General features: G+C 38.3%; 1 protein-coding gene across 2 annotated transcripts in view; it reads left to right on the top strand.

Annotated features, from left to right (window-relative positions):
* The window catches only part of FNDC3A (fibronectin type III domain containing 3A), a 123,962-nt gene that overhangs the window by 9,282 nt on the left and 87,053 nt on the right, over positions 1 to 27,627 (top strand). Inside the window, exon 2 of one of the 2 annotated variants that reach the window (XM_069881377.1) lies at positions 7,919 to 8,047. In XM_069881377.1, coding sequence (XP_069737478.1) covers positions 7,946 to 8,047 — 102 coding nt within the window. In that variant the 5' untranslated portion in view covers positions 7,919 to 7,945. Of the gene's footprint in view, positions 1 to 7,915; positions 8,048 to 27,627 lie in introns of those variants that run through there. The other variant, XM_069881385.1, reaches the window with a different exon arrangement.

Here is a 27,627-nt window from a genome sequence, read left to right on the forward strand (position 1 = left end):
AGTGCCCATGAACATATTGTGCCTTTCCGGATGACTTGTTTATCGGTGTGTAGTTCTTCTCTTTGCAGTCTTCACCTTCAAAAATTTGGTTTTGTACATTAGCTACTGGTAAGAGCTTAGCCTCTTTGGCTCCTATTCAAAAACTGCTGGCTCATAAGTACAAACGCATTAAACTTGAACAGCTGGAGTGTTTACAATTATCTACTATGCATTCTCGTATAGGTTATAGTACCCATGGCATGAATGCGTGAGCTGTATTTGAAACTGCTTCTAATCCATTGTGGTTCACAGCCTGGAGTATGAAGGTACCCTGAAGTGTAAGCATCGATTTAGTACAGTTTTCTTAACTCCGCAGTGCTAAGGTTTATCGTTGCGTGGCTTGGCCATCCTTGCTTTGAGAAGAATGGGCAGTAGCTACTGGCAGTGAGTTAGATCCAGTAACCATTTTGGCTGTTCAAATGCAAATACTGTTCATCAGTCGGTATTTTCTTTGTAACAGTACTGCATTCCTTTTACGTCTTTTAGTGTTCACTTTCCAGCAGCAACATAGTATGAACAGAGATGTGTATGATGTCACTAAACCCAATTCTCAAAGAAGTCTGAAAAACAACCGCCTGAGAGGTACAGCTGAAGGACTTCCATATTTATGGTAGAGGGTATAGATTTTTTTTTTTTCCTATAGGAAGTTACAATGCTTATTAAAACCTCCTGCCAGGAGAAGTTTAGATTGGATATTGGAAAGAAATTCTTTACTGAAAGACTGGTGAAGCACTGGAACAAACTGTCCAGGGAAGCGGTGGAGTCTTCATCCCTACTTTACTTTACTGAGATTGTCAAATTAGGGAAATAGGAATGTTCCACAGAACACTTTTCTCCTAAAGAAAATAACGCTTCTCTGTTCTGTTGGAAAATGTTTTACAAAGTTTTCCAATAAACTCTTTCCTAAAACAGGAAAAATACTTTATGAAGGACAAAGCACATGTTTTAAATAAATTGCATATTAATTGGAATAATTACTTCAGAACTGAAAAAGAAAAACCAGCGTACCCTAATTGCCACATCTGAAACTGTGTGATTAGAAAATAAGGTAAATGTAGGGGAGAGGAGGGGGGAAATAAAATCATTTTTCAAAATTCTGCTTCTTAAAAGCAAACACAAAACTCTTCAGTACACTTCATAACTTTAATAGCTCAGCTACAACCTTATGGATCTCTGGATAATTGTATTCTAATACATTTCTACACCAGCTACATCACCGTTTCTGACTTTTTTCCAGTAGTATGGTTAAGTGACAAGACTAACATCTGTTGTATGTGCTTTGTTCTTTCCTCTTCGCCCTAGGGATGCATTGGTGTATTTTGTTTCTAGATTTTTCTTCTTTTTAGCATATTTGCATATCTTGGGCACTTGCGTTTGTCTGCTCTTATCTGATACCTTCTCAACTGGATGGACAATTTGACAGATTGAAAGGAATTGTGATAGTAATTTTTACAAATCCTAAATTGGCAGGCAGGAGATATGTCTTAAGGACTGTAGGAAATAATAAAGAATAAATTTATCTCACAGGAGACCCTAAAGAGTGGACAGGGTGAGTACTTATAATCACCTCAGTCACAGGAAAAGTTTAAATAGTAGTTTGCATCTTTTTGAAGTGTCACTCAGATGTGAGGCTCTAATCTAAGCAAGATGGGGCTTCAGATGTTTGAAAGGTATTTATTTTTAAAGTGCATCTGCGGTCTTCACGTCGGAGAAGGCAAAATCAAAGCATTTTATGCATTAGGATTGGATGATTGTTTTGTGGTCTTTTTGTTCTGTAAATTCATTCCTTGGTCTTTGGCAAAATCTAGGAAGTGGTGTTTCCTGTTCAGAGAAGCTTTTCCTTCGTACTGGAAGTTGTCTGGACCTGAGTATGAGTTTTGCCTGTGGTTCCTGTCGGAGTGTAGCTGCAAGGGGACCTGGGTGAAGGAGGAACATGCACCAGTTCTGCTGTACCAAGCCCGCCAGGAAAACACACCTCATGGCAGCCTTGAACTGGCTGCTGTAACGTGATACAGGCTGAAGCATGTATGAAACTGCTATTCAGCTGTGTGCAATAGTCCTGGTTTTTTTAGTTCACGTGTGATGGCAACATGCAGTTTGGAAACAATTGGTTGTGGTTGGTTTTTATTTTAAACAGCATTGTTATTAGCGTGTATTCTGCTGACTTATGTTGTTTTACCTTGACGATCCAGTTGATTTCATGCTGATGGGTTTTTCAGAGACAAGAATCTTAAGATCAGCTGCTAGTCTCTTGGAGATGGAAGTGCTGATCCTTTGCATGTGCAGAGGAAATACACTGCCCAGTGACCTCATCCTTGTAGTATTCCTTCACCCTTAATGAGCAATTAAGTTTAAAGCAAAGTTGTATATGTCTAAGGCACACAGGAGCAATGCCACAGAAACATTAAAGGACCAAATCTGCAGGTATTTAAGGGTTGTCTTAAGCTGTCACTATGTGTCAGGAAGCCAGACTTGCATACTGAACTATTGAGTGGAACTCAGCCTTTGAGCCTTAACATTGTTTAGCCTTTTGGCTTGTTAGTGTAATCCGTTCCATAATGGTTTGTGGGGCACAAGTCTAGAGTCTCTAAACAAGTCATGTCTGGAAAATTTAGATGCCTTCCCTTTGTTTCAGCTTTGATGGCCTTCAGAAAAACCTTTCAGAGTCTTTTTGATTTCATATGATAAGGAAAATGAATAGGATTTTGGGGTAGTGGGTAATACGGATTTTGCTATCTATGTCTCGTGCAAAGCATTAACTTACCCAGCTTGGCTGGAATCTCAGGAGGCCTTGTGCTTTCCTTGCATCCTTGAACAGACACAGTGCACAATCTGAAAGAACAGTGGCAGATGAGTTAGCAATCCGAAGTTATACTTTGAATGTCTACTGCTAGTTCAGTACGTTCAGCAGCAGGGCAAGAAATGAGATATCTGTTCCTGCAGCAGTTGTTCCTGTGCATGAGCCAGTAAAGGTTTCTAAATAACCATGCCTTTAATGTGCCACCAGTAGAAAATTAGCTCTCAGCTGCTTCTGAGCTTAGCAACAGTGTATTACCTGTCTGTTCCTCTAATATGTCATCTTCCTTGTCTGGTCCCTTTTAATATGTCCACAAGAATGGTGTGGTGTGTTGGCCTTAAATAAATCCTTAGATTTTTTTCCTATGCCTTATTTTACCTCTTCTGAAGGCTGCTGCATCCATTAGTTTTCAGTGGTGCAGGAAATCTGACAGTATTGTTTGTAGCGGCTCTACAAACTGAGCCTTACCTGTTGTCCAAATGCAAGCTGCTTTTCTTGTGTCCTTTTCAAGACCTCACTAAATCCTGAGTAGAGTGGGGAAACTAGCTAGAGCTGGAAAGCAGATCATCCAGAACAATTTTATGTGGAGTCAGGCTGAAATTATGGTATGCACATACTTTTCTTTCAATACTTCCAATATGGAAAAATACTTTCAAGAAGTAGTCGCTCGTACTACTCTCTTGAACAGGTATCAACAATTTTAAGTCAGCAAATTAGAGACAGAGCTCCAAAGGCCTGTCCTTTTCAGAATCAACCCTTCACAGGCTTGAGTTCATTCTTTTTTTGTTTTGGAAAGAATAGCTTTACCTTTATGCATTAAAATCTTTTGTTATGCCCAGCTTTTTAAGCTATTCATGCCATTTTAGTACAGTAAAATGACTCTGTCTCTTACCACTGTCATGGTTTGTCATTTCCAGACTTCCTTCTGACTTCCTCTTCTTTTTTTTTCCCCTTTTCCTGAGAGCTGAGTAAGAAACATATTCTGTAATGAGAAGCCAAAAACTGATACCTTCCCTTCGTATTGGAAACTTACATGCAACTCTGTGTTTACTGTTAATATTTAAGGGCTTCTTGTCCAGTTTCAATACATGTAATATCTGTTCGGTGTTTTTGTTGAAGAGAAATGTTGTGTAATGCCAAATAAAGTTCAAGATTGTTTTTCCAGTTCTCTTATTAGTGCCTTTATCAGCAATACCCGTCACCAGGAGGTTCTCATCAAGTTAATTGGATAAGCCTTTTTTTCCATCAATCATACTTTCCTTTTAATTCTTTCCAAATAACGTCCAGTGTCAACTTTAACTTTTATTTGGTTTCAAATCACTGTTGCCTAACAGACTTTGATTGTCCCATTTGCGCTTTTACAATAGAGTACTTAATGCAAGTTTTCTAGCTTTCTTTCAGACCTCTGACACTTTCCCAAGGACTGAAGTTATTTGCAAGTCTTTTTCACAGATCTAAGTAGATCTCTTCTTCTATAAGTCTTGGATGCAAGCTATCTGGGTCTTTTCATTTTAAAAGCTCCATCGGTGCCCGTTTGATATCCTTACATCAAATGTGATATAATGGCGTTTGTTTCCAAGATACGTTTGTTGAGCGCTTCTGCTTATTTTGATGCCAACCTTTTGTCTATGTTATCCAACTGCTGTGTTATCCAACTTCCTTCTGCCACTTGGCCATTTTCAAATTCCTGGCTGTCTTTCTTTTGCTGAAAAGAAAAGGGCACATGGTGGACGTAGTGCATTTTACTGCCTGACCAATACAGGTTGTTACCTCTTGAGTACTGATAGGGAGGAAGCTTTTGATGGTACTTGTAGCATAGACCCACACTCATGTGAAGTTCAAGCCTTTAGTCTTCACGACTAGTTCAGTGGCATTGCAGAAAAATCTAATACCGTTTTGTCAAGAAAGCATTGATTTATTTTTTTCCCTAGATTGATTACACAGTCTGACAGGTAGCACTTTTATTATTGTTGTAGAGGGTGTCAGAAATAACACTATACCTTGTACCTCCTGTCAGGGTTTATGGATGAGCAGTGTGCTTCATCTCCAGAATAAATCAAACATTTGGATCCAGACATGGAATTTAGCAGTGTCCCAGTTCAGGCACTGAAGGCTGTGTGCCAAAGGTGGACTATGCCCATCTGAGAACACAGGTGCCCATGGAAACCTGATTTTCATACAAATCAAATTATTCAACACCCATGCGAGAGAATGAAATGAATGAATGAACCTGAGACCAAATGTTAGATATGTACGAAGCCGCTCCTGTCTTAGAAGGGCTGAACAAGTTGTTGTGAAAGTTGTATTTGAGTCAGTTTGGGTTATGTTTAATTCTCACTAGTGTCCAATTTGATAGACAAGTTTTAATTTATGCCTATTGGCATAAATGGTGATGACACTAAGTACGTCATAGGTTATGAATTCAATCAAGAGTCGTTGTATGCAATAAAGGGGGTTTTTGCTTTCTTATATGAGACTAGTCATTATCGTGGTGGCTTGGGAATAATGAGATGGATTCAACTTAAACCTGGGGAAATTCAAGCCAGTTTAGTCTGGAAGTGTATTGTGTTATAGCTTGGAGTATTGGAATTACCTTTCTGCCTGTGACACCATAGGAGTGCAAAATATTTGGAGCTGTAAGATCAGGAGAAGCCTAGTTGTAGCTGTTGTAGGAGGAGGCATGCCTTGATTCCAACCTCTGCTTCCAGGCTGTGTGTTCATTTTACATTAAACAGTCATTGGATAATATCCTGGGAAGCTTACTATCAAACTTGCTAACTGGAAAGGTGATCCAAGTAACTTTCATCAGCCCTCTACCACACACAGAAGAGGTGGGGACTGATTGTAGCCTGGAGGATTTTTTGATGAGTGGGAGAGCTTTTAAAGTGAGGTACGAATATAAAACTGTCCTCATTGCTTGGGAGACTAATTAAGCTGGCTAATATAAATGACTTGGCATAAGCGATGATGAATTCTTAAGTAATCACAGTTCGGTTTCAAAGTCTTTTAACCTGAAATGGGTATTTTTCCCTCCATCTTTAATCTCTGCCGAGTATACCAGGAAAGTAAATAAAATTGCTAAGATAATTTCTGAATGCTTTTTTCCAAGTTCATAGTTTTATAGTAGCACAACCTTCACTATGGGAATAGATAAATCATACTGTCTAGTTGTAGCTGTATGAGAGGCTCATAGTGCTTTGTTAATGCATTGCCTAGAAAACGTGAAGTCACTATTCTGCTTGAGTTGTCTTGTACTGACAGCACTGTTCTACAGATTTTGAACCACAGCAGATGTACAACATCTGCCTTAGAGGGGCAAACAAGTAAAAGCAACCAATTGGGCAAAATGGAGATAGTTTTAGAAAAAGCTTCTGAGTAGTGAGGTGTAACAGCAGCTCTTTAAGTTAAACAAGTACAATCTGTAGAATTTGTTACCAAAGTCAGTGTTGTTGACTTCATTGCTCTTTGAATTTTATTGGGCATCTCTTCATTTAAAGCAAGTTACATGCTGTGACTAGTAAGCATCTCTGTTTATGAGCAGACAGTATATCTGTGTTAGAAGTTTAGCAGTGCTTGTAGAAAGTTTCATTAGCCAGGTGATGTCAAGGCAGAACTTTAAAACCCAGTAACATTACTGACTGTCAGGCTGCGTAACTTTAAAATTGTACCTACTTATTTTCACCAGGCTACTGTAAAAACTGGCTAAGAGAGGCAGTTCTGCTTTAGAAGTACTGTGCAAGCTTATTCTCAACTTAATCTTTATGTCTGCCTGATGTTAAACACTGTTTTCAGATGCAAAATGGGGTGGACTTGTGGGAATTCTGAGTGTACTGTTCGCCTCTAGTGAATTCGTTCTATCTGCTTTTCTGTTCTGTTAAGAAACGTAAGCTTCTCAGTTCTTGTTGATCTGATTCTTTTATTTCAAAAGCTAAGGGTACTGAGTCTGCTGGGATGGAGTTAAGACCAGTACACTAAACCAGTATAACTTTGATTTTATCTTTTTTTTTTTTTTTAACAGAATGGAATACAATTTCAAAAGCAGCTTATTAGAATTGCAACACATTTGTGGCGTGGAAAAATTATAATCTTCAGCTTTTCTGGTCCTAATTCTTCCATCCAGTCTCCATATTGCACTAATACACAAAATATCATAAAACATATTACGTATGACTTGTTAATCTAGTTGAAAGGAATGCTCAGCTGAATCCTACTTTCTGTTACGCTGTTACTTGACACTTATCAGGGTTCAAGTAGGTGGCTGCTGTCACGGGCCTCTCGCCTGTGTGGCTTTTCTCTTATCAGATTTCATGTAACTTTACAGTGTGTACAAGCGGGGGCTTTTTCTTAGCATAGTTATGAGGATTATAATTCTGTGTGCAGGCATTGCGCCCCTCAACCCCCTGAAAGTTTTAGCAGCTGGTAAAGCTATTAAAGGTCCACTGGTTATCAAACTGACAGCTTTAATTCTGAGTCTAATACATTTTAAAGGTAAAGGAATGTCACATTGTGTAGAAGTTTGGGGTTTTTTATTATTTTTCATTTGTCTCACTTGGACATTTCCTAGTAACTAGTTGTTCCTAAAATAAATGTCTTGTTCATTATAATAGTAGAAACAGTGAGTTGGTGACCAAAAAAAGAAAAATGGTCCCTGTTCGTAGGTCTCGGATACTTACCAGTTCCATGTAATCAAAAATTTGTAAGTTCAAAGGCAACTGCTTCTGTGTTTTTGTTGGGTGTTTGGGTTTTTTTTTTTTCCCCAGTAGGCGTTTTGTTAGAAGTGCCTGTCAAACTTGGGCAGAATCTTGGTTTGTAATCAAAGCTTGAGGTTTGTTAGCTCCACGGCTGTGCTGCTGCTTCTTTGGAGGTTCAGCCGCTAGAGGGGGTCTAAACCACCCTCTGTGTAAACAAGGCTTATACCAACTGGCAAAACGCATCTTCAGGTTTGCATGATTGCTGGAATGTTGTGGAAACAGACTTTCTAAAGCTGTCTACTGTATTTTTTTTTAAGTGAGCCTAGTTTTTAAGGGTAATTGTTCAGAAATACTTATGTAGTTTAACTATTTGAGTTACTTTTCTTTGCAGGTGATCTTGTGAATTTGTGTACCATCAATGATGGCAGAACATCCACCGTTACTGGATACCACATCGATTATAAGTAGTGAAATCCCTCTTCTAACTTCCCCTATTGTTAGTGGGGATGGATCACAACAGGTAAGAAAACTTCAGTGTCTTTTTTTTTTTTTCCTTCTTCCAACTGCATCATTGACATTGTGCACTGCAAACGATAAATATTCCAGACAAAGGATTACTTTGTGCAATTTTGGTCATGTGTATGTGTTAGAGTTTGAGGTAAAGGTCAAACAGGTGCAGAGGAGATAGTTGTAGGAGCATATGAATCTAAATACCTGTCTTGTGAAAGAATATCTTCATAGAAGGATGGGACCAAACAGCTGCCAAGTTGTCTGGCCATGCCGGAGTCTTGATTTGGAAGCTGTGTATTTACATTACTACTTGACCTTGTTAAAGTTAATAAAACCTTCCCCATGGTAGAGTTTACCAGCTCTACCAGTTTACCAGTTTAGCACAACATCTGCTAACAGCTCTTTGGCCTCTAGACTGATGCTTAGAACTGGCTGTCGTGAATAGTGGGAATTACTTTTGTGTGTTAGTGTGTGCCTCAACACTTCAATTTTATTATTTTTAGACAAAACCAGTCAAGGTGATGGAAAAACTTATTATTATGGTTTTAGAACACTTGAAGAAAAGACAGCTCCAGTGAAAAAGAAGTGTTGTCAAAAGAAGTGTTGGCAAAAACATATGCATTCTCTGTATCTTTAACCTAGGAAGAGTACTTTAACCCCCAGATAAGCACAGTTCTTGAGCAGCTTCTAATGGGAGAAAAAGGAGTTAAAAAATAAGTGGTTTGGTGTATCTGAATGGCTTGAGAGATCACTGCCTGTGATAGCAATGGACTTCTAGAGACTGAACTTGACAATCTAGGGAAGTCCCTTCTAGTCTGCTGTTCCCATGTTTGATATTCATGCAGAAGAAATAAATAGTTATCATAAAGAATTAATTTGTAGGGTAAAAACAGAGATGAGTTTTAAAATGAGACTGGAGAATGGACTGAGATAAAGTTTGGGCTGCAGTGAGATCTTCAAAATGTAGGGAAAGCTTAAATACAGAGAAAATGCTGATAGATCTTTTTTAGTAAATGCATGGAGAGCACATGCCAGAAAAAGGGAAAAAGCAATATCCAAACTTGCCTCCTCTTCCAATTCTTCTTTCAGTACTGATGTTTAGAAGTAGCAACATGTAACACACAAGAGGAGAACTGTTATTGTTTCCTTACCTGTTCTGCCTTGAAAAGTTATGTTTTGAAGCCTTGCAAACAAATAAAGAATAAAGCATGTGTCCACAAAGTTAGACATACCACCACCGTTTCTTTACCCAATTGTGAATATTCTTTCTTTTGACTATTGTTTAAAAGTTCTTACAGATGTGTCACAGAACTCTTGAGGTTGGAAGGGACCTCTTTGTGGCCCTTTGCTGGACTCTCCACAGTGTGTCCATGTCTGTCTTGTACTGGGGAGCCCAGGGCTGGACCCAGAACTCCAGATGTCTCGCCAGTGCTGGGAATATGGAAAGATCCCCTCTCTTGACCTGCTGGTGATGCTCTTTCTAATGCAACCCAGGATGCTGTTGGCCCTTTTTGACTCAATGGTGCCTTGCTGACTCATATTCAACTTGTTGTCCGCCATTCCTTTTCTGAAAAGCTACTCTCCAGCCAGTTAACCCCCAGTGTGTACTGGCGCATGGGATTATTCCTCCTTATGTACAGGACTTTGCATTTCTCTGGTGTGAACTTCGTGAGATTCCTGGTAGCCCGTTTCTTCTTCTTGTCAAAGTCCCTCTGGGTGGCAGTGCAGCTGTCTAGTGCTTTAACCGCTCCTCCCAACTTTGTGTCACTTGCAAACCTTTTGATGGTAGGCTTTGTCCCATCATCCAGGCCTTTAAAGAAGATAGTAAACATTAGGTAGATGAATAGCAAATGGCCTCCTGCTGGACTTGGTATTGCTGATCACAGCCCCAGGAGCCATTTTTCAGTTCTCCTTCATGCCTACATTCAGTCTGTACTTCATCAGTTTCTGTGTGAGGATGTTAAGCAAAACAGTATCAAAAGCCTTGCTGAAGTCATGACAAACAGTATTTGCTGCTCTCTGCTTATTCATCAAGCTAATAGTTTCATTGTAGGAGGCCGTTCAGGTTTGTCAGGCACGATTTCCCCTTTGTGAATCTGTACCAACTACTCCTAATCACCTTTTTATCTTTAATATGCTTGGAAATGGCTTCTAGGAAGACTTGCATACTCATCTTCCCAGACATTGACTGGCTGGTAGCTCCCTGGATCCTCCTCCTTGCCCTTTTTGAAGATTGCAGTGACATTTGCTTTCTTCCAGTCCTTGGGAACTTCCCCTAATCACTGTGACCTTTCAAAGATAGTTGAGACTGAGTTACTTTTTCTGCCTTCCCCAAAAATAAGACTTATCAAGCTGTGCTGTCAGCTTACGCCATAATAGTGCAAAATTTTGAGTCAGATATGAACTTAACTGTTCTTTTGGGGGTGCTTTTTCATTAAAATGTTGTCGCTCTTTTTCCTGACACTTAAGATTTAAAACTGGAAAACAGGTGAAGAATTTCTTCAAAGAGATTAATTTGTGGAATTTGTTAACCTGCTTAAGGGGAAGATGTTGTATATGCTGTCAGTGTTCTTTTTTTTATTAAAAAACCAAACTGAAAACAATAAAGACCACCACCACAACAACAAAAAAGCTACTCTTTAAGAATACTATCTAAAGTGGACAGTAATAGCAGTATTTATTTAAAAAATGAAGAAAAGAGAATCTTAGAAAGCATTGGGTAGATTCTTAGTCATCAGTAGTCTTAATAGACTCTTAAAAAGACTTCAGTAAAAAGTCTTCAGTTTCTTTCTTAATTTCATGATAACTAGCAGTTATTCCACAATGTCTACTGTTCTGTGTTTCACGATGTTTGGTGAAAGTAGCAACTTTTGTTTTCTGTTCTTCCTTAACATCTGATCTGTGACTCATGAAGAATCTGCAAAGGCATTTGTCAAGTGGCAGAAAACTTCTGGAAACTGCTTTTGCATCCGGTTGTGTAAAAGCTATCGCTGAGTACAGATTACTTTATATACCTGAAATGTAGGAAATCCAGAATTGCAGATACTGTTTACTCTATCAGGGTTGCCCAGTTATGCCTTAGGGCCACAGAAAGACCAGGCAGACCATTACTTATTTGTCAGGGTCTTAAAACCACTTGTTATGTTTGTTTTATATGGTATGCTCTTGAAAGGGGTATACAGTTCCAAAATAAGTGTGACGTACAAAACATTGTAATTCTGAGCCTTTTTCATATTTTGTTTTGAAAATATTTAAACCAGAATATTAGTTCATTGTATTCCTCTTTATTTTCTTGTAACTTTGAAGGTACAAGAAGCGCGAAGACTTTTTGCCTTCATGATGGAGTCCCTCAGTTTTCTGAAAGTCTCCTATTTGCTTAGCTACAGTACACACATTGTGTAGGGGTTACTTCCTTACAATACATGAACTGCTTCTCCAGTTTCATAACAGCATTGTGGTATTGGATTACATGATGTATAACATGATCTGTAACGCTGAGAAAAACTTAATTGTGTTCTCATGATCAAAATTCTGAGCTTTTTGGCCATATAAATAAATGTTTGTGCTCTTCTGTGTGCGGGCTGGACTGTAGCTATTTTGATTAGTTCTAGCCAGTCCTGACTGAAAAACGTATTGGAAATCTAGTAGAAATTTCTTTAGTTAAATATTTTAGCTTATTTTTGTGTTTCCTCTGTTAGACTAGTTAACCATATCGTAGAACTTGCAAATTTCTGTTCAGTTGTGAAACATCTGAGGATTTTTCTAATCAATTCCCCTCTCCTTGTATCTCAGCAGAATTATGATAATAATTGATTTAAGTTGTATATACTGCATAACTGAGTTACCAAATGGATATAGACCGTGTTTCTGGAACAGTTCATGTCTTTGACATAATCTATTTCAAATACTTGAAGTTTTGGCTTGCAGTTTAAATGTGGAGTAGCAGTACAAATATTTGAACATGTTAAGATGAAAGGTCATATGCTTCAAATAGTGGAAGTGTCTGATCAGGTTAAAGCTGTAACTTTCCACCATGCTTTAAAACAAAACAATCAATGAAGTTAGAGGAATGCATGTTCCCAGGCAGAAAACTTAAAGACCTTAAGCTCTGTGGATGTTCATATGCTACTCAAAGCTGCCATGAGAGACTGTCTTGTTCTGTGGGATACAGAACAAGGGGATAGTGTTAGTTTCGTAGGACAAAACCAGGGAAGAGGAAAAGCAAAGACCAACCGTGTAGCTCTTCTGTCTCTCTTAAGCATAAAAAGTACTGCTTTTGCACCTTCTCATCACTGTGTTTAAGCCTAGTGGGTAATGAACTTCTATCTGGGTAGTGAGTAAGGTCGTGGAGGAAGTAGAGAAGATCCATAGGAGCTGATAGAAACCAAGTAACACTGAGAAAACGTGGTATGAGGACAGAAGTGCTTAAGGGTTTTTCATGTAATGATGACTACTGTAGTGAGGTTTTTACTGGTTGTTTTTGAGGCTGGAGAGGAAGTATGGTTTTCATTATGTGAGTCCTAGCCTGACAAGGGGAGGTAAATTCATGATTGAGAGGAAAATGAGGAGGCAAGAGTTCAAACGACTTTCTTTAACAGGTGGTTTGTTTTCCTAGTATTAGGCTGATGTTAAGTTATTTTGGAAAGTTTCTGTAGCACTTGGTGATATTCTGAGACAAATCAGTAAGTTGCTGACACAGGTTTGCAGCAGCCCTGGAGTTCTGCACCCTCTCTGCACCTTTCTACTAAAGCTAACACTTGCAGAGTGAGACATCCCTATATTACTTTGGTGTCCTCTGTTACCTGAAAGTTAGATGGCCCTCTCAGAGTAGCCCAGTACCTGTTAACCGTTTCTTTTTCTTTGGGGAATGGAACATACAATGTTTGACCTTCAGTTAGCTTTATTTCTCAGAAGAATATAGTGACAAAGTAATACTTCTAGCTTGGAAGCTGTTGCTTATCCTCCAAACTTTATGTAGAAGTTTAGATGCGTAGTGGGATTTCGAAAAACCCTGCTCTCTGTGTATATGTGCGCATATATATATATGTATATATGTATATATATATGTAGTATGTGTCTGTGTGTGTATGTATATGTAAATGTAATTTGGGATGTGTGTATATATATAAACATGCTTTGTGTGATTTTAAGTGCAAAATACTTGAAATAGATATTTAGCTTAAAATCTAAAAGTTAGTCTTTCTAAAATCAATTTCTTCTTTAAATATTAAAACTTACCTTAAAATTATTAACCTGTTATCATAGGAGGAGGACTTCAGTCAGCAGAGTAATAAATGGCTATAAAACCAAACTAAATAATTCTGAGAATCCCCTTTTTTGGCTTTCAGATTGTTTACATATGTGGAGTCACAGCAGAAATAGAACGGTGAAGATGTAAACTGGTTTACTAAATGCTTTTCCTCAGTTTTAATTCTGACGCTTGTGTTTCTGGAAAGCATATGGTACATGATCTAGTTCCAGCTTGCTGCTTTTTTTTCTTTTTGCCTTGCTGCTGGAAATCAAGCCTAGAACTGCATATGTTTCATCGTCATCTTGACAAGAAAAAAAAACCTGTCTTAAAAGTTGTTTAACAACATATACTGCTATGGCTGTTCTCTCTACTTTCCATATTGTGTTGTTTTCCTTTCCTTTATCTGTGCTTTGATTTTATATTTTTTTTTTTTTACCAAGTACATGCATGGCTGCTTCTGTCTTTTCTTTTGGTTGGGTGGGGTGGTTTTGTGTGTTTTGTTTGTTCAGGGTTTGTTGTTTGGGTTTGGGTTTTTGTTTTCTTTACTTCCATTGTGACTGTTGAATTAGCAGATACATCTAACTTTTTTAACATTCATTAAAGATTGGTTTAGTTAGCAATTATTCTTCCACCTTTCAGTAACTTCATAGCATTGAAGCTGAGTAGAACTGTGGTTCACTGGAACTATTGGAACCCTTCTACATGTAATGTTGCAGCGCCAGCCTATGGAATCTGATAGCAAGCTGTACTTTTTTCCAGGATTGATTAGTACTTTTGTGTAGCAGCCATCCCTGGAAGATACATAATCAAACTTACATGGGACATTCTGTGTAAAAAATCTATTCCATAAAAAATTTTAACTAGTTGATGATTATGATTTTAAAAAAACACCAACACAAAATCAAAGCTATGAGGATGTGAGTTTTGATGCATTGAGGTTATTAAGTCCTTTCTGTATCTGAGTTAGTCACTTTTTGGTCAGGAAGAGTGATGTTTTGTCTTATTTTAGTGGAATTTTTTTTTGCCATTGAGATCAGAATTTAACATATTTAAAGTGTACTCTTGATTGCAGTTGCATTGAAAATTTGCTTTAAATTTCTTAAAAGCAGCCATCATCCTCAGCACAGAGGATTAAAAATTCTTTGGTGTATAGTTATGTATGAATACTATGCTGCTTTTGGTTAGCAGAAAGCAGCATCACATTTACTGTAGAGTTTATACTAGCATCCAAATACATTTATTTTAATGTTTACTGTCTGAAAATAAATGCAGAAACAAGAGCGAAGGCTGTGTAGTTCATAGCCTTTCCTACTTGTATTCTGTATGAAAATTAATGGGATGAAGTATCCTCATAAAACTTCTCTGAGTAATCCTCCTCTTTCTCTCTAGAATGTCTGTTTTCATTTGCGTGGTATGAATCCCAGATTAATTTTGGTCTGTGGTACAGTAGATTCCTCCCAAGATACTTAAGGCAAGATTTCCCCAGTTGAATGAATCTCTTCAGAACTGACATTTGGGAGAATTAGATGACATCTGAAAATCGAATCTTAAGTCAGTTAGTCACTGTAGGTTGCTAATATAGTCAGTGGGGAAAAATAAGTGTGTCAGGAAGATGATAGCTTTCATGTTTTAGGAAGGTGACTAAATATCTCCACGCTTTTTTTTTTTCGTGAGATGAGGAGGTGGAAGCTGCCTGGAGCTGTGAGCACTGAGGTAGCCCAGTTCCTCTCTGCAGTCTGTTGCAAGTAGGCCTAGTTCCTGAGTCTGCATGCTCCTCTGTACATAGTGTCCTGGGCTTAGGCACGTGCCTCAGTGCCCTTCTCTGTGTCGTGGGACATTTAATGTCCGGTAAGCCAGGACCCAAATGCTGCAGTCCAGGACCTGAGAAGTCACCCTTATTTCTCACATACATTTTCTCTGAAGACAGCAACTGTAATCTCTCTAAGTTGTGACAAAAATGCTGGTTGATGAGAAGCTTGACATAAGCCGGCAGTGTTTGGTCACAGCCCAGAAGGCCAATTGTATCCTGGGGTGCATCAAAAGAAGCATGGCCAGCAGGTCGAGGGAGGTGGTTCTGCCTCTCTGTTCTTCTCTTGTGAGACCTCACCTGGAGTATTGTGTTCAGTTCTGGAATCCTCAGCATAAGAAGGATATGGAGCTGTTGGAATGGGTCCAGGGGAGGGCTACAAAGATGATCAGAGGGCTGGAGCACTTCCCATACGAGGACAGGCTGAGAGAGTTGTGGTTGTTCAGCCTGGAGAAGAGAAGGCTCCAGGGAGACCTTATAGCAACCTTCCAGTACTTGCAGGGGCTACAAGAAAGCTAGGGAGGGACTGTTTACAAAGGCTTGTAGTGATAGGATGAAGGGCAATGGGTATAAACTGGAAAGGGGCAGATTTAGACTAGATGTAAGGAGGAATTTCTTCGCTGTGTGACTGGTGGGGCACTGGCACTCCCATCCCTGGAGGTGTTCAAGGCCAGGTTGGATGGGGCCTTGGGCAGCCTGGGTTGGTCGGAGGTGTCCCTGCCCATGTCATGGGGTTTGGAACTAGATGATCTTTAAGGTCCCTTCCAACTCAAACCATTCTATGATTCTATGTACTAGCTTTGCAAACTTGTAATTTTAACTACAGAAACTCCCCTCTCAAAATATGTGAGAATTACATGCTTTGCAAACAAGTAATCTGAAGTAAATCCCCTGCTAGGTGCAGCCCGTTTTTTGGTGCCTGATGATTGAGCAGTTTCCTTATTTATAACTGGGAAAAGTGTGTCTAACACTCTGTGCATTGCAGAATTATACACTTTATAGAGCCAAAGGACATCCTCCAGGAAGAGAGAGACTCAAGTTTATACACTATGGCAAGAATGGCCCTTGGCTCTAATTTTTCTCCCTTTCTTTTTGGAATCCAACAAGAAAATATATGAAAAAAGGTTGAGTTTGTAGATATTTCAGCCACGAAACCTTTGGTCCACCACTGACTGAGTCTTCCCAATGTGATAAAATTGAGGGTGTAGCCTTTAATTTTTCTTCCATCTCAGGTACATGTTGTCACATGGTGTTTTGACATACAGTTATATCAGGATTTGCACAAAGCTGCATGTACAGGGAACCTTACTGGGAGGGTTAGGGGGGTGGAGGGAGGAAAGACTACTTTGGAGCCACTGTTGAAACTCTTGGCATTCTAAAATTGTTTGTCAGGGTTTTTTTTAATGAAATGCTATTTTGAGTAACTAGTGAATATAGTTCTTCCTTTGGCACCTCTTTTTTTGTGCTATTTAAGACAGAACTGTTAAAGAACCATCCATCAGTCTTAAGTATTATGGGCTTTTATTTGCTGTGTCATGGAACAAGAATCTGAGCAGTCAGAAGCGATGTTGGGAAATATAAAATTCTCTTCTAGTCCATATACTTCACAAACCAATGCCTTATATGTTTCTTAAATCAGAAACTGAATGTCCAAATTCAGTTCCAGCTTGCTTATTTGTATCTTTCTGTTCATTGTTACAATTAAATTGCAGGAAGGGGATTGTTTTTAACGGATATTTAATACAAATTTTGATTTGAGTTGTTTTTTAGCAGAGCTCTTTAAAAATGAGAAGATAGTATCTATTTCTCCCATCTATTACTTCAGCCCTTGAATCAGCTGTAGAAATTACAGTGCTGCATGCTTGATGAAGATCTTCAGTAACTTGCTGTTCATGGCTCCTCCTGGTTGGAGGGATGAGAAACAGCGTGTCTGGCCTGCTTGCTGGGTCCTCCTCTTGTATTTCAGAAGGGTGAAGGAAGTCTGGACCAAACGCACTCAGCCTCAGCCTACGGGGGGGAATCAATTGTAGCTTTATGATGTTTCTGAAATAATGTATTCAGCTCTTAGGCCAAAGGTTGATCATGGCCGCTCTGTGATGTTGGATATTGTTTCTTGGTGCACGCCTAACTGGTTGCACCCATTCAGTCATATCCAGATGTTACTGACAAATTATTTTAAGTAAAATTCCATTGACTTACATCATCATTATTTATCACAAGATATTACATGGAAAGAAAATACTAGCAAAACTCTCTTAACAATGGTACTACTGTTCAGTCTGTTTCAAATGTGTGCTAGCCAGCAAACTAATTCTTCCCCTCTTCTCAACATTAAGATCTTCACAACAGATTCAGAGAGACTGGAAGAAGTCTTCAGAAGTTTGGTTTTTGCATAGGGTAACACCAAATAATAGCTGTTTGACATAAAAGTCTTTTAAATGGCAACTGCTGATACAGCTTGTAGTCAAAGCACAGGAATTGCAAAGTACGAAGTACAGCTGAAAAGCATCTTCAGTTCTGATGCTCTGTTGTTTCAGTTGCAAGGGTGTTTTGGAGTGTTGTGAGAAGCCAGAATTATTACAGGAAGAGAAGATTATTTTTTATTTTTTTTTAAATATAATATCTAAAAAAAATGTTGAGAATCAGATCAAAAACTCTTGAAAGTGCGACTTTCTTTGTATGATGCCAGATGCAGCACTTCACACCAATTTTAGATTTTCATATATATTTTTTTTCTTCTTTTAGAAGTTGTTTTTTATTTTCTGAACATTTAGTAGCATCTTAATCAACTGGGGGTTTGGAGTTTTTTAATTGTAATTTTCACTTCAGTCTGTTAAATGACTTAGGTTTCACAAATTAAGTTGTCCATCTTCTACCTTTCAGTGCATTTAGATAGAACTTAAATGAAGTTTACTCCCTGATTCTGTTTTGGACTGTTGCAAATATGTGGATTGATCAGGGAAAGTGCCTGCTGGGGGGGACTGGCCCCTGCAGAGTATTAGCTGAAAGCTTAGCCCTTGCTACTGTTTTGCTGTGCAGTATAAGCTCTGCCTCTCATCCAGTGTTGCTTAGCTGAAGTCTTGTGGACTTCAAACAATGAATGAGAATAATATGAAATAAGAATAACCCCATTTGAAATATTGCAGTTTTTATTTATAGAAGTTGATATGTCATAACCACTAGTCAGGACCAGATGCCTCAGAAGGTTCCAGAGTTCAGAGGTTGCCCCTAACACCGCTTCTTTCCAATTCTCTGTAAACAAGGATTAGCTTGATGCTTTGAAGCACCAATGTTTGTCTCTTGCATTATCCAGATTCTTTGAAACACTTGTATTACCCTTATGTTGTGCTTTAACTGATTTACAGATAAAATAGTGGGATTATTTTAAGTAGCTAATTTTTTGTGCTCTATCTGCTAACCACAGACTCTGTCAATGCTAATGAAACAGATTGGGTTTCCTGTAAATGTGACAAATAAAACTTCATTCAGCCAAGCTGTGAGAACTGAGAATGCAAAAGAGAAGGGGCAAAGCAGAAACAAGTAGATCATAATTGTAAGTATTTCTCAATAACAAAGAATGAGACAGGCATGCTGAAGGGAACATATACGCTGATTGATGCTGTTGTACGTGGACACTAACAAGTCTTGAACATTTGTCAGTGACATTAGATGCAGATTTTAATGTTTAACTTTTACTGGTTCTTCTCAGAAAACTTTATATTTTTACAAAACAAGGCTCCAAACCATCTTCTGCCTCTGCCAGTGATCAGCTTTCTGTTGATCATCTTTCGCATGAAGAAAAGGGGGAAGACATACGAGTGCAGTAAGAATTTTTTCAGAATTTATTTGCTAGAATATAAAAAAATCACCGATTCTCAGCTCTTTTCAACCTGCCTTTCTACAAAAAGTAGTGAAAGCTCATTGAAATCTATAGTTTTTGAATGCTACAAAACAGTCTAGTCATCTTTTGAACCTCCCTGCTTCCAGTTGCTTCTAGGAATATTCTGACATCTTAGCACATTCAGTGGCACTGGCAGTATCTTGTAGCAGTGGCTAAAGATGAAACATTTGCTGATTTTTATTATGTCAGCTGCCTTTTAGAAAAATGATGCAGAGTTGCATGCTGTCTCCTCTGAAAATGTATGTAGGCCTTAGGAACGTGTTGCTGAAAAGAAGGCTTCTTCGTCTCTCTTTCTTCAGGACATGCTGCTACTACCTGTGTGGACAGAAATAGTTTGGATTGCACTTGTTTTTTAAAAATCCCAAACATGTAAATTGTTACTGCAACCCATTATGTAATAGTTACTTAATTCCATTTGGATTTCCTCCCTAGTTCCTGAAAATCGAGATTTGTTAATGGCTTTTAGTACAGAGATCTTTTCTATTCTTCATTAGGAAAGTTAATCTCCATATATGGAGCAGTTGGATCGCTGTGGGTTATCAGTCAGTATTAGAAAGTACTAGGGTAGAGAGTTGTGTAGCTGTGGGAAACCTGAAAATTGGAATTCGGTCAAATGAATTTGCTGGAAAAGAGAAGGTTTTAGAACTGAATGTTGAAAGTGTCGCGTTGTGTTACCTGGACAAAGATCAATGCCTATAGGACACATAAATAATGATGAAAAGCCTGTTTTCTTGCCATTCATAGTAAACCCAGAAGATAATTTTAGGTAAAAAAAAGAAAATTCTACCATTACTTTTCCTTACAGATACCACAGAAATGTTGTGTGCTTGTTTGGTATGAATTGGGATGGCATAGTACAGAGCTTAACCTAAAGATTTCAGAACTGTTTATTGCTTACTAACCGACATAAATTGGGAGGGATGAAGCCTTCAGGAAGTCTAGAAGGAGATGGAGTAGAAAATTCTCATTCTTTCGTTAGCTCGAAATAGCACTCTTCACAACCGTGAAATTCTTAAATTGTTTTAAATTGCCAAAGCCTTAAGACAGTGTTTTACTTCAGCATTTATTACTGATGTGTCAGCTGTTCCAATATGATCCCATCTGGCAATTCCTGTACTGCTAATGAATTACAACACAAGTCTTACAGTGTTCTTTGATCAGGAGCTCCTAGGGACATACGAATACTGCGTGCTAGTCCTGCAAACAGGGAAACTGGCATAGGTGAAGTGACAGACCCACAAATCACACAAGTCCATGTCAGTACCACAACAGAGTTCATGTCTTGAGTCCATGGCCAGTCTTCCCTGTTCACTGAACCACACCTAGATGTTGGCTCCACACCTGGAGCTCCACACCTGGAGCTCCACACCTGGAGCTCCACACCTGGAGCCAACCTAGGTGTAATGATTTTCCTTGCAGCAAAAGGCATAGATGGAAAACCAGCCACTTTGACAACTAAAAGTTTTCAATAATAAAATCGTACCGGATATGAATAACTAATACCTTGAGCCTAGGAAGCTTTTACTGGGTAAAAAATTTCATGCTGATCAAACGTTAGGAATATAACTTGACATTAAAATAGCAGAAAGTTACTTTTCTGTTACAGGTAGGCTGTAGGATTAAGTCCTTTTATGTAAAAGCGTACATATGTATGTTTGCTTATTATCTTTGAAGACATTGCTATCCTAGCAATTTTTACATTTTTTTGTACCTCAGGACACATTTAATCAATCATCTCATATTGTCACATTCCACATACCAAGTTGTTACAAAGGAGTTTAATGTATCTTGTCTGCCTATGGGTTAGGGCTTAAATCAGAATGATGGATGTGTGGAATTTGAAGTAATTTCTCACAGGAAGAGAGGGATGCATGTTTTGCCCTATGTAGCTGTCTTTCCTCAGGTGAGGGTACATGAATGGGTCCCTCCATTTGTTCGGATTAAAGACTGCAGATGTGAGATTGCCAGAAACTAATATTGGGGTGTTTTCAGTTCAACTCTTAAGTGGAGACTAGCAGAGGGAAGCCATGTTTTCAGCCATCTGAAATGTCTTAAATATTAATAAAAGGTATTTCTGGTGTTAGTATTATTTAGGGCATACGCATATGTAAATTATAAAGCAAAATTGGGAAGCACTTCTTTTCATGCCTTTTAATAAATGCACAGCATAGAGTAACACAGTATTTTAAAAAGAGTGCAACAGACTCCAATTTATTATTTCTTTGCTGTATCTTTTTATTCCCTTATAAGTGGATTCCCTCCCCCGCTTCTGGTTTATTTGCAAACTGAAGTCATGAGCTGCATCATAGATTCAGCTATAAAGTCAGAAGTTGGATCATTCCAAGCTGGTATATCCTATCTGGGAATCAGGAGGCTAAATTAAAAATGCAGTTATAAAATGGCATATATTTGCAAGCTTTGTTCTCTTAAACCCGATCCTTCTGTTGACTGACGTTAGATGATCCAGAAGCAGATGCTGCAGCAGCTATTTGTTGATTTAGTTGCTATGGTGACATGATACATTCGTGTACAGCAGGAAGCTCACTGTACGTTGGCTAATTTGATAGGAAGGAAGGCTTGAGGTAGGTATTGCTGACTATATTGTTAATTGATCCTACCTTTCACATCCTGCCTCCACACGCTTTGTGGATGCACAGCTATAGAGCAAGGTAAAGGGAGATACTCCGGCGTGGCGTTCAGGTTAAGGTGTCCTGTTAAAAGAAGGGGGGGGCAGTGCTCAACACATCACCGAAGATTACCTCAGTATTAAGTGAATGGAACAGACTGGAGCAGCCGGAGTGGGGACTGTTGAATCTTCCTTCATCCTTTGTCACTGTGGTAGCACCAGTTGAATGAGAGAAATAAAAGGATGCGAGCAACAGTAAGTCAAAGTGCTAAGGCTTTTGAAATGGGTTATGAGATAAAGCATGTCACTAATTAACATCTTGATTGGAACTATTAGTGGAGAAAAATGTGATTGTTCTGAATATGTGCCCTAATGACAGAGTATAAATGTGGCTCTGCCTGGAAGTTGTGTTGTGTTATATTTGCCCTTTTCCAGAAATACACCCTTTTTTCATCTTGTTGCAGACAGACTGTTAAAGATACAGTGTACATCTTACAAAGGGCTTGTCTGTACCACCCTTTTAACAGGTTTAGTGAAGTGTTTTAAAAATTTTTGAAGCCTGAATGGCCAAGAGAATTAGCTACAGTGTTTTCCTAAATTTGTGAAATGTTCAAAAATGAATTTACCTTTGTCCTTCTGGCTAAAAATACTTCTCATCAGTACTGCTGAGCTAATTTCAGTTACAGTATTTTTAGACAAACCACTGCTGTCCTTTCTGTGTTGATGTATATTACTAGTACATTTAGAAATATAATTTTGCTAAAGTCTTTCCATTATTTGTGATTTTGCTGACAATCATTTGCTTCTGACTCAGCATCTATAAACATATAATGCTAAATGTAGATGTTTTCAGAGTAATAAGAAACAAAACCAAAAAAAAACCAAAACCACTAAGCCCAGCCCCTGGAGCTCTTGTCTCTTTCCTAGTAAAACATCTTGGAAAAAACAGTGTTTCAGCCAGAATAGAAATGGATTGTGATTCAATTCTCATTAAATTATGGTTTCAGAGGTCCGGGTAAATGTTTTGGAACACTTTACCCTCTTGGTTTCTAGAAAGTTTGTTTGGAGGAAAAAACCAAAACACCCTACAACCCCTAAAAACACATACATCCCCCAAACCCACTCCAGAATGATGGAAAAACAGAACTCTGCTTTTCAGTAGTAGTATTTTGCTCCAAATCGTAATTTTTCTTGTTGTACAGGCTCTTAACATTATTATTTCATTTATGGATGCTTTAGCCACAATTGTAATATAACATATTCTTATTTTTTTATATTATATTTACTAGCAGTAGATAAAATTAAGGTAATGCATCCTAGCTTCCACACACGCTTTCTCCTTGCCCTCTTACTTCCCCATATTTTCAGTATTTTAATATGTATGCCACACTATGAATTGGCTTTGCTGCTAAAGAATTTCATGGGGGGAGTTTGTTACACTATACTTAGTGATAGATCTGTTAGCATTCTTGTTACGTATATTCAGAGGCTTTTCACTTGGTTGGAAAATTTGTCTCAGATTTTACTCATTCTGGAAAAATATGTAAATGCACAAAGCATAACTAACTTCTCTTAGAAGAAGATATCAAGTAACCCATTCAGTTCCTATCCTCTTCAGTGGGAGGTAGGGAGTGTGTCTGGGGATAGGGAAGGATTCCAAATATCCCTTTACACTGAAATTCAATCTGGTGCCTTTGGGTTTCTTGCCTTTGTGGCTGTAGACCGTGCTAGCCTGTGGAGAGAGAAGAGCGCCGGTTCTCACATGGGTTTACGCCACAACTTCACACATGAGAAAGCATTTCATGTATTTTGGTTTATTTAGCCTCAGTCAGGGTGAAAAAAACTGAACCTTTTTCTTTTCCCCTTCAGAAGGCTGATAGTCCTTGATCCTGAAGGATGCGTTTGAGAGCCAGGATATTTTGGAGAGACAGAGCTTGATGTCTGTAGATTTTTCTTTAATGCAAATACAAAAATATTTCTCTTGTGTCCCAGTAACTCTAAAATGATAGTTTAAATCTTTCGGCTAAGGCTTTGCTGGTTAGAAATAAACTCATAAGTATTAAAAAACCTAAATATTTTTAAACTATGTTGTATATTCAGTATCTAATAACTTTTTCTAGAGACAGAAAAGCTTTTAGGTATAAAAACATTTATTTGGGCAATATAATTTGTTACCTGCTACAGAAGATTTGAAAACGTGGCAGCAAATACCAAACTTGTAAACAAAATTTTACTGTATCTTAATTGAATCTCTTCATGGTTGTGCTGGCTTACAGTTAGAAACTGTATTTCAGGCAGTCATGTCCTTTTAGGCATACAAACGTTATTCAAACTGTGACTTTGGGTAAGTGTATAGTACTTACATATTCCTTATGTGGTAACGATGCATTAGACTCTTTTTCATAAACCTTATTCAAATCTGATCTGCAAAAATTTCCCCAAATAAGGTAGGTCTTCATACATTTGTGGAACAGGGTGGAGGAGAAGGTTAGCAACTGTCTTAATTCTGGGTTTGTTTTCTTTTGTGCTTGTGTCAAAAGATCATCTAGCATACATCTAGACACAATCATTTGGGTTTTGAGTGGTTTTTTTTACTTCAGACTGATTTAAACTTCAAGAACTTAAACAATGAAGTGAAAGTATTACTCTCTCTGTGTGTACGATGTATTAGCAATAATATTTTGCATGTGTAGTTTTTTTCAGGTAAAATCTCTTTTGCTTTCCATATCCACTGCATATAGGTATTTGATAAAACTGGGAAAATATTTTTGAAGTCTTGTTTCTTAGCTGGCTGTATTGTCCAGATGTGTGTGTATTTGGGGAGAGAGTCTCGTCTCGTTCTTTAGCCTTTCAGTGTTTTTCAGAGGCTGCTTTTGTACATGTACAGTGGTGATAAAAAAAAAAAAAGAGTCAAACTTGTCCTGAGACATTTTTTCAGTTAGTTTTTAGAGCTTACTGACTTTTTTTTTTTTTTTTTCTGGGTTGTCCCCTCCATAGGGACAGAAATAGTTTGGACCTCCAATTGTATTTGCAGTTTCTGCTATGGAGATATGTTGCCTTAAAAGAATGAAGTAGCATGCCTGTTGATAAAACTTGCAGAGCAGGAAAACAAAAAAAGTTTAGGACTAGTCACCTCATCTAGGGCCCTCATCAGGATGAACCCAATTTTAGTATTGATACTTCACAATAATGTTTATAGGTTTTATTTTAGTCTTGCTTACTAACCACCTGATGGAGAGCAGTGGTTAATTGTGCAAGACTATTTATCAGGGTGTTTTTGTGTGACTGAGAACATCGGGGAAAACTTCCCTGCGTGTTGTAATGTAAATGTGGCATTTGTGAAGCCACAAGTCTGATGCTGCCTTTTTTTCCCACCAGCTAGCTGAAATTATCTTGAAACCTGGCAGTCTGCTAATACAACACTGTTATTAGTAGGATGGCAGTGGAAGTAGAGATGCTTGTAGAAGTGCAGATCTTACAGAAAGAACAAGGGGTCATTGGTGGTTGTTATTTCAGTGGAGTTAATGGGCTTTTTGTCCCTAATTAGTGTGCAAACGAACATATTCAAAGCAGGACTCGGTATTTTGCTGGGCTTCATACCAGCAAACTGCGTATTTTAAATTCTTCACTATGCTCCAATGAAGAAATAACTTAACCTGCGTATTTGTCTGTGTTCTGTATCCCTAAAGATGAGAATTAGTAAGATATAAATCAGGTATGTTTTTATCCTTGTCATTCTGGCTCTAAAAGACATTGCTGTGACCATCTAGGTGGAGCAAAGTACCTCAAAGAATCTTTTTTTGGCTTCTGCAGCATCTGCTTTGTGCTGATAGAAGTTATTTCTGGACCTTTCTAGAGATGAGTGTTAGCATTTGGCCTTAAGTTTTCCCTTTTTTGGAGCAGCCCTCTGAGTCAAGGTGGCTGCAGCTCCATCTTGCACAGATTTCCCTTCCACACTCTGTTGTTTGTATCCTTAGTCTAACAATCTTTTTTTTCTCACCCCAGTCATTTTTATGAAATCAATTTCATCAGTGTTATAAATAAGCTATAAGGCTTGAGAAAAAAAAAAAACAAAACCCACCAATCAGCTCCTTTGCTAGTTCAGTCTGCAGAAGCATTCTGTAGTTTCTCTTGCAGGTAGTTGAGAGTTTACTGAATAAAAATAAGAAACATTGAGTATCCGCCTCATTGAATGTTCATACTGCCTTTTATACTTTAGGTGCAAAATCGGAATGCTTTATCCTACGTACATAGATGTAGTAAAACTAAATCATGAGAGATCTTCAGGTGAAACTATTGTGAAAGTAGTGTTACATCTATCGATAGTAGTATGTCCAAGTCAATGTTGCATGTCTCTGTAGGGTGTAATCGTATTACTTGAGCTACAATAAAATTAAATTTTAATTTGGAATTCTTCAGGGAGAGAAATATAAAGTAGCTTTATATAGCATTGTTGTATTTTAAGAGTGTATATATCAAATAAGACCAGCTCAAATTATGATTAAGGTGAAGAAGAGTTTTTCAAATCAAAGGCAGAACATGCTTCTTGAGGCTACTGGTGGTCAGTGTTTGTATATTAGTAATTTAAACATGCTCCAGAATGTTCCTAGAGACAGAAGCTAAGTGGCATGGAACAAGTAAACTACCATTTCCTCCAGAAAGAGTGTTAGTGTGCAGACTGCCTGTTAAGAGTGGTCTCCATAATAGTTTGCAGTGTTGTCTGGGAGAAGACTGCCTGTTGGTATCAGCCCACGTTATGCTTAGGACTCCTAGAACATTGTTCTTCGTCCCAGGTGATGTTCCCGAGCACCACTGATTTTGCTAATACAGATGTGGCGTAAGGTACCACACCGTAAAGGGGATGGAGTAGTTCTCTAGGAAAGGATAGAAGCATTATGGCTCCTCAGTTTGCAGAGCCTGGGGACAAGGAAGGGGAAAATGCAGTGGCTTAGAAAATAATGAAGGAAGTGGATGAAATTTACTCAGGAAGGAGGGGCATTTAACTAGTAGAAGATTGCTTTAAAATGGCTGAAAGGTGAACTTTGGGAACTTGCTGCTGTAAGAGGTTGTGGAGGTAACTCAAAGTGTAATCAAGCTTGAAGAGTTTAGGCAACCTCATGGACAGTGGCAGAGGTGGACTGCAGAGAGTGGCCTGGCTCACTTGCTCTTCCTAAATAATATCTCTGATTGATATATTGGAGACAAAGTACTGGGCTAGATAGACTGCTCACCCAGGCCATGGGGACATTTTTGTCCTTGTTTGGCTTGAGCAACTGCCTGAGTTCAAACGGCAATTTCTGGAAAAACTTGTTGAGCTTTCTAGTATGTGACATGACTCAGTTTTGTTAGGAAGCTGGTCTTTCCCAATACGACCTATGTATCTAGAACTGACAGTAGGTTGGCAATGAAGTAAATCGTAGAATTATAGAATTGTTCAGGTTAGAAGAGACCTTAAAGATCATCTAGTTCCCACCTTAAAAATCATCTAGTTCCAACCTTCTTGTGATAGGCAGGGAATGTTTTAAAATCAGGAAAAAAAGTTGTGTGTTCCATACTAAGAAGGGGGGTTAATGAATACTATTCCTTCTTGCAGTGCCTTACTGTGTTTTCAGGATGGATTTAGCTTTTAATATTGTGCTAAAAAGAAACCTCTATAATCCATAGCTATTAGTTAAACTACTACAAAGCTGTATTTATGAATGTTGATCATTTGATCTGGGTTTATCTTCTAAAATATCTTCTGTAGAATAAATCAGGTGAAATTTCACTGTTAAAACTCTGACAGTCTTTGGTAACTGTGTTTCAGGTATTTCAAACTTTAGTCATATGGGCTGACTATTTTATTTATGCAAGAACTGTTTTTAGGATAATTATACAGCTGTAGTCTTGTATTGTCAACTAGTATGCTGTTCTCTGGAAAGAAATTCTGTACTGTTTTTTATCAGGAACTGTATTGAGGTCATGTGGATCATCATTAAATAACTGTTTAAAGGAAATGATATATA

This window comes from Phaenicophaeus curvirostris, chromosome 1, assembly GCF_032191515.1.
Source record: "Phaenicophaeus curvirostris isolate KB17595 chromosome 1, BPBGC_Pcur_1.0, whole genome shotgun sequence".
In the NCBI taxonomy this organism is placed as follows: Eukaryota; Metazoa; Chordata; class Aves; order Cuculiformes; family Cuculidae; genus Phaenicophaeus; species Phaenicophaeus curvirostris.